Source organism: Chiroxiphia lanceolata, chromosome 1, assembly GCF_009829145.1.
Source record: "Chiroxiphia lanceolata isolate bChiLan1 chromosome 1, bChiLan1.pri, whole genome shotgun sequence".
Taxonomy (NCBI): Eukaryota; Metazoa; Chordata; class Aves; order Passeriformes; family Pipridae; genus Chiroxiphia; species Chiroxiphia lanceolata.
Genome location: NC_045637.1, coordinates 115,462,100 through 115,469,911, shown reverse-complemented (window position 1 = coordinate 115,469,911; position 7,812 = coordinate 115,462,100). Strand labels below are relative to the sequence as shown.

General features: G+C 55.5%; 1 protein-coding gene across 1 annotated transcript; it reads right to left on the bottom strand.

The window, feature by feature from the left end:
* Positions 1-630: 630 nt before the first annotated feature.
* Positions 631-5,558, bottom strand: EOMES (eomesodermin). The gene is given in 12 exon segments (XM_032695275.1): positions 631-2,441; positions 3,074-3,135; positions 3,226-3,384; positions 3,801-3,922; positions 4,208-4,362; positions 4,736-5,082; positions 5,084-5,194; positions 5,196-5,293; positions 5,296-5,349; positions 5,352-5,391; positions 5,394-5,443; positions 5,446-5,558. Coding segments are annotated over 12 exon segments (1,986 nt in total). The 5' UTR covers positions 5,498-5,558; the 3' UTR covers positions 631-1,705.
* Positions 5,559-7,812: the final 2,254 nt, after the last annotated feature.

Here is a 7,812-nt window from a genome sequence, read left to right as displayed (position 1 = left end):
GTCCCGCTCCGGACGACGAGGAGCCGCTGCCGGTGCCCCCAGATCGCCGTTACCTCCACCGGGAACGGCCCCGGCCCGAGCCCCGCGTTTATTTTGTTTGCAGCCAGGAATCGCTAACAGCTTAATCCCATTACTGCCTGCATATCCTCAGGAAGGTCCGACTGCTGCGGCAGCCGGGATTCAATCGCTGTGCCGCGTGGAGCTTTACCTACAGATAAGCGGGCAGGGGAATTTCGTGCCTGGTTCCGGGAAACGGAAGGGGCAGCCCCGGGGTTTCTGGGGAAGGCAGGATGGGTTCACAATTCGCTCCCCGGGCCGAGGCTGAGCTCTCACCTCGCCTACCTCAGTGGGGCAGGGCAGAGGAGGGTGACAGGGGAAAAGAGACCGGGGAGCCGACCTTGGGGGGGGATGCACCGGAGAACTGTGGCAAACCGCGAGATTATGAAAAGGGGGAGAAAAAAATTAAAACAGCACAGACAGAGCTAGCAGCACCCAAATGAGCACGGTGTGAGAACTGACGTAGCAACATTGCAACATATAGAGAAAACTTAAACCCCTAGGACTGTGCTCCCTCCTCCCCCTCTGGGACACCCAGCAGAGGCAAAGAAGAGGCAGAGCCACCCCCTCTTATCCCTGGCACCACATTTATTTAAAATTACTAGTATGTACACAGAAAAACAAAACAAAAAAAGGTCTTGGTGGGTTAAAAGTTTGTGTGCCAGTGCTCTAGGGCCAAACAGTTTAAAATGGCTGAAACTATAGGAAAGAAGAGTGGGTAGTTACATCATTTCCAGTTTCATACAGGGCAGCTGAAAAAGTCACTTTACATACACATAAATAAAAATCTTTTTGCGATGCTCCATATACGGTAAGTTTGATTAACCAAAATAATAAAAAAAAAAAGCCTTTTGAACTTCAAAATACCACCAGATGTCCTTCCAACTGAACAGCTATAAGGTCAACTATTTATACATTATTCCACAATATTCTACAGTGTACCTAGACAAAACACAACTGTACACTTTGTTTTTGGCCACCTCAATAAAGGTTAGGCTTTTGGGATGGAGGCTTTTTTTTTAATGCAAGTTCTAAGCTCTAAAAAGAGTCAGATTTGGTCATTGTAACCCCATCATCGGCAACAAGACCTTCAAGTCAAAATCCTGCCTGGCAAGCAGGCTTTATTTTGGCCATCTTCTGCCAAAGAAACTCTTAGCTGAACAAGCCAACTCAGCCAACTGTGTTGCAGATAAGGGTGAAGAAACCAATGCAGTCCAAAGCAGAACATAGCATTTGTGCAGCTCCCGACAACCCAGCCCCCTTTTATCAGAGGGTCAACCAGGGAAGAAAATTAAATTTGGGATCCTATCCCCCTATTTCCTTGCTCAGGAGTGCATAGATTTGATCAGGTCTCTGAGCCAAGCCAAACTGTACACTTTAGTGTCTCCAATAAATAAACCACGTTGTTAAGATCTAGGGTCCTCGTTACAGCTTCTGCATGTGGTTCCTTCTAAAGGAGGGGATGAATTCTCCCATGGTTTGCTCTTTCCCTACTTTGTTACCTGCAACAGTGAAAAAGCTTTGGCACCTTCTTTAGAATTGCACACAACAATTAAAGGTGGAAGGCAGGAGTCTTTTTGGCAATTGTAATGCAAAAAAACCCAAGGCCACCCTGGAAAAAATGAGCCAATTGGAATAAAAGGATGTTTTAAGAACTAGTATAGAACGCATAATAGCCCATGCCTTTTGAAGTGTCTTTGCTATAGTCCTCAGCATTAATGTCCTCACATTTCATCGTTGGGGAATTTTCATTGCTGGAAGTGCTAGGGGAAAGCCGTCTTCTCTTACAAGCACCTGTGTAGACCCCAGAATCATTTGAATCTAAAGACTTTATGGAGGGTGGAGTCTCTATCCAGGATGAGCCAATTTCTTCTTTCACCTTCTCCTTGGAAAGCTGATCTTCAGAGAATCCTGGAGGACTTGTTCTTGAGGTCCAAGGTAATCCTGTTGTCATTTTTCGCTGGTAAGAGCCCCTGCTCCCCCAGCCTGCCATGGATGGAAACGTCGGGTCTGGGTAGTATCCCAGTGCATGGGATGTCTGAAGGGGGAGGGATTTAATGCCGTAAGGGAGCAAGGTGCTATGAGAATACTCCGTCTCATAGGAGTTCATGTCCAATTTGTTGGCACTGGGCTGCTGTACAGGCGTCACAAACCACCGCTGAGGAGGGCTGGCCACCTCCTCGTTCTGCTGCGGGGACAGCAACCCATTCGTCTGAGGGACGGTTCTCTCACCGTTGTAAAACCTGGCTGGGGGCAGGTTGTTGACAAACTGCTCCTGGAAGAACGGCTGCATACTGTATCGGGTGCCAGGGACAATCTGGTGGGATCTAGGAGAATCCGTGGGAGATGGAGTTAATCTGTCATTTTCTGAAGCTGTGTACATGCTACAACATAAAAGAGAAATACCAGGTGTTTTTCTTAACAATACCAGTATGATAGTAAGACTACAGAAAAACACAAACAGGAAGAAACTTGAGCTATTTCCTATTTAGAATCATAACTATAATTGGATGGCTGTTTATTTTTATCTGATTTTAGGAGGATTTTTTTCCCCTAGACTAGTATAAGATTTCTGGTATTACTGCTACAAATACACTGTTCTCCACCATCCAAACCCATTTTAGATGAGCTGCATGCAGCACCCATACTTGTATATATACACACAGCTCCGATTTTCCAAAGGGCATTTGAAGCTATAGAAGTGACCATTAGGCAAGTCTTTTGCTAACAACTCGAAAGACGCTGCCTACTCTTAGAGGCACTCAGTACACTCTACTGCCAAATCTGCAGGCCAGCACAAATTTACTGCCAAAATTCAGAAGCCCGCTGAAAGACAGGTAATCACGACAATACACTATTCAAACAGACATTTAAATGTTAGCAAAACTGCCAGAAGTATTGCTGCTTCTGAATAACTTTATTAGTGTATAAAGAAAATCTTTTGCACAGACATTTCAGGCCAGAATCATGCTTCCTAGACAGAAACAACTGCAAAAGAACACAGAAGTGTACTTACGAGTCATAGTTGTCTCTGAAGCCTTTTGCAAAAGGGTTATGGTCAATTTTGAGCTGTGTAATCTAAAAGTGAAAGCAGAATATAGTAAGATGAGACTCTGAACCCACAATGCAATTTTATTCTCAATTGTAATTTTATACATCTGTGCTTACATCAGTGTTTTGATATGCTGTAACTGCTATGAACTGTGTTTCAGGGAAAACAAATGTTTGAGTCTTTGAGGAATCATTCAGATCTTCAACACCATCTTCAGTCACTTCCACAATGTGAAGCCGGGGCTGGTACTTGTGTAGAGACTGAAGTACTATCATCTAAAAGAAACCATGAAAGAGACAAGATCTTTAAAACAATTGCATCTAACATTAAAAGGTCTATTTTACAGCATGACATTTTCTTCCTGTAAATTGTATAGAACATTTTAACTGTTATCAGGAGATGTTTCATAGCTTATAGCCCTGTTTCAGTAAGAGCCATCAGCTACACTCCCACTGTTTGAGCAACTCCGGGGATAAATATACCAGCTAAAACCAAATAAATTCACACATCAAATTCTGACATTTCTAACTCCATTCATACGGAGAAGTAAACAAGATCTATGACCCAGTTCAAGAAGGGGACAAGTCACAGTGATCTAGCAACTCGATGAAATGGTGTAAAGGCCCGAAATCCCAGGGCTCCCCTGCTGACCCACCAAGAGCCCCCTCAAGCCTGCCTCCCCCCTCCATACCTGCGCGTTGTTGTTGTTAGCACCTTTATTGTTCGTCAGCTTCAACTTCCCGAAAGAAATCTCCTGCCTCATCCAGTGAGCCCCGGTGTTGGGCGACTCGGGGTGAACGTAGACCTTGTTGCCTGGGGAAGACAAGTCAGTGAAAGGCCGGCCGGGCACGGGGCTTTGTTCTGACCCGACCCCCCCCGCCGCGCAGCACCTCGGCTCCACGATGGCCCCTCTCCCACACAGCCTCGCACACCGCGGCGTGAAAAAAGGTCGCAAAACGCCCTTAAAAGTGTAGCTTGTCCCTCACCAAAATGCCGGGTGTGGGGAAGACCCTGCAGAAGGGGGAGAAGCGGGAATCCTTTCTGGGAAACCGACCCACAGGGAAAGGCGCCGAGGAGACTCCGAGAACCCGCACCTACCTTGCATGTTGTTGTCGGCTTTCCCGCAGGTCACCCACTTGCCTCCCTGGAAACGCCAGTGATTGGGGTCCGCCAAGACCACCTCCACGAAAACGTTGTAGTGGGCCGTGGGGTTGAGGCCAGTGATGTTGAAGCTCAGGAAGGGAAACATCCTCCTGGAGAGAGGGGGGAAAACCACACGGCATGCTGAGGTGGGCCAAGGAAGGGGGCGCGGGCTCCGACGGATGCTGTAGGCGGCCGCAGGGTGCCCCGTCGGTCACGGCACCGAGGAGACCAAAGAAGCAAGCCGCGAGCCCCAACCAACCCCCGCCCCATCTCCCGACCGCCCAGCGTGGGGAAAATAGGAGAGCTGCTTCTCAAGGGAAAGCATCCGGGGCGCGATCGACGGGGACACCGTGCACCTCCTCCCCAGGGCAGCGGGGAAGCGCTGCCTGAAGCAGAGCGTCCCCCGGGGTGCCCCCCTCACCACCCCCACACCACCCCCCACACCACTTCCCGCCGTTTTCGCCATCCTCTGCACCCGCTTACCGGCCCTGCTTGGTGATGATCATCTCCGTCTGGTGCCGGTGGAACTTGAGCCAGAGGGGTCGGTTGCAGAGGAAGACCTGGGCCCGTAGACCTGGGCCGCCGGCCGGCACCCCCAGCGCCCCGAGCCCGCCACAGGAGCCCGACGCCGCCGGGTAAGGGCTGTAGAGGGGTCCGCCAGCCGTCGCCTGCCCGTACTGATACCCGCCGCCGCCGCCGAACTGCGCCCGGCCGCCGGGCGGGCACACGGCGCCCGCGAAGCCGCCCGGCGACAGCACCGAGCCGTAGGGGTATCGCGGCCCGCCGGGCGGCTGGTACACGGCGCCGTGCTGCGCCGCCGGCGGGTACGGGGAAGAGGGCGCAGGGCCCCCCCAGCTCGGCCGCGGGCGGCCCGGGGGACTGCAGGTAGTAGCGCTCGGGGCTCAGGCTGTCCATGGAGTAGCGGGCGGCGGCGGCCGGGGGGCAGCTCCTCGTCCCCGCACGGGGTGCCTTGCGGCCGTCCGGCTTGCGGGGCGGCGAAGGGCGGCTCGACCGCCTCCGCCTCGCCCAGGATGGCGGGGCCGCCCCGAACTTCTTGGGCATCTTGTCCAGGTCGAGGCGCGGCGGCGAACCCGGCCCGGTGGCCCGCGGGAGCCGCCGCCAGCGCCGCGTCCCAGCTCCAGGTCCCGCTCCCCGCGGCGGCGCCGCGCCCCCCGCCCTCCAGCGGGTAAAGGGGGCACCCGGCAGCGTCCCCGCAGCCGCCAGCAGCGGCTCGCCCAGCTGCATCCTCGATAGGCGGTGCGGTGGAACTCCCACTCGGTCCGGTAACGACCCCGACCCACGGCTGAACAGAGCTACAGCAGGGCTTCGCCGAGGCGATTTATACTGGCGCGCCGGGCTCCTCGGGCCGCCGGGGAGGGGCTTGCGCCGGAGCTGCCTCATCGCCGCCCTCCACCCCCGCCGACCCATTGGCTGGGGCCGCGTGACACTAATTAATTAGACAGCTACTAATTGGAACAAGTCACCTGTGACTCTGGTGTGCGCCCCCGCCTCCACGGCCCCTCTTCCCGCAGCCCGTTACCCAGAGGCTCGGCCCTCTCCGTGCCCCCACGTTTGCTCGAAGTAGGGGAACGGCCGCAATCATCCCACGGTGGGCCGCGGCTTCCCCCTGTCCCCAAAAAAAGACCTTTTGCCGAGGTGGTACCGTCCTCCCGGGCGCTCCGCTCAGGAGCAGAGGGGAGAATTCCGGGCGGGGAGCGAGGAAATGGGGATGAAAGGGAAAAAATATGTGAAGGAAAGCTGGGACCCGCCAGGGAGGGAGGGCAGCGATCTGCCGGGCCGCTGAGACGGGGCGGGTGACACTAGTCGCCGCCATCTCCTCGCCGGCCGCCTCGCTGGTCAGCCAATTCGACTTATGCCTCTACTGAGGCCAGCAGCCTCCTTCCTCCCTCTCCGCTCCCCGGGCAGCATCCTTATCCTGGGGTTGACATGTTTCACCTCGTGAGGGAACGTCTCTGTGAGAAGCGATGGGCTCGGTTCGCAATTCCAGTTTTCAGGGACTCGGCGGTCGGTTTCTCACAACCCGCGTTGCCCTTCAGCATCTCCCACGGGGGAGGTAGATTTTTAATTGAGGCAGTTTCCAGAGCTGTTTGGCGCTTTCTCTCAGCGGAAAACTGTGAGCCTTTAGTCCCACAAGGGAAGGGACCAGCGCTTGGGAAGGGGCCGATGCTCGTGTGTCGAGGCGCGCAGAGGCCGGCGCGAACGATTTGCAGCTATAAATCCGCAGCCCCTCGCCCTCTGCCCGCCGCCGGCCAGCTCACAGGGAGCGCTGCAAGCACTTGCCTCCACCTCACGGCTGAATTTTAAACCAGACTGGCCGAGCGGCCAGATTTCGTTGCTTGACGGAAGGATCCGGCCGGGCTGCAGCAGCCGAGCTCTGCTGCCCGCCCCGCTCCTGCCGCGCCGCATCGGGGCAACTGAGATAAATGGCGAACAAGTGACGGCGGCCCGCAGAGCCCCGAGGCCCTGCCCGAACCCCGCCGGGATGCGGATCCTGCGCAAGCCGGGCGCTGGCGGATTGGGAGCGGCGGGGCGCGCCCGGTGGGTGCCGCCTGTGCCCCCGGACAGGCACCGGCACCGGCGTCGCAGAGGGCAGGCGGGGCCTCAGCCCCACCTCCGGCGGGAGCCGAGAGACTGGGGAACCGACCCCTGCTGTGTCCACCTCCGGCTGCGGCCACACAGGCGGGAGCCTGGGACAGGCTGCTCACAGCCAGCACCGAATACTAGACCCAGCCCTAACCACCCGTTCTTCCAGGAAAATGTTTGGCCCAATTTTGCGTGGATCTCGTTCGACCGAGGAAGACAACACAAAGGTGTAGTAGAAGCCCGATGCTCCGGCACGAAGCGGACTGGGCGCTGCGTGCCGCGGGGTGAGGAGCGGAGGAAAGCCCGGCCAAGCTGCCTTGCACTGAAAGAATAAACCGAGGAGCATCCTGCCAGACGCCGCGAAGGCCGAGACTCTGCGCCCTTTCCCGCGGCCGGCGAGCCCCTGTGCGGCTCTCGGAGGGGCTGGTCCCCGCCCGGGATTCTGTTCCGGCCACCCCTTCTCTCGGGCTCTGCCTCTCTCGGGCTAGGGCAGGGACGGAAGGAGGTTTTACAAAGCTACGTAGAATTTATGGGAGTTAATTTACGATATTATAGACTGAAAGGATCCCGTGATTTAAAACATCCCCTCAGGACAGATGTCGCTTAGTTAAAGGCTGCTGCGGGTTTTTTCTCCCAAAACTCACTTAATCTCGCGTTCAACAGAACAAGGTAGACAAGCTTTCGATGTTGCTTAGATTTCCTGCGGATTGCCTGGAGAGGGACAGGAAAACAGTGACTGCCTTGGGTGAGGGAGACCTTCCCGTTTTGGTTCGAAATACGACGGGAGTGAAGTTCTCTCTAACGAACGAAAGGTTGACGAATCCTTCCCAGGCTCGGGGTTATTTTCAGCTCAGCTCGGGAGAGCTCGGGAGCAGCCTGGCCTCGATCCCTGCCTCGTACCACGCAGCTCCCGCCGAGCCAGGGTCCTGGCGGCGGTGACGGGGGAGGCCGCGTCG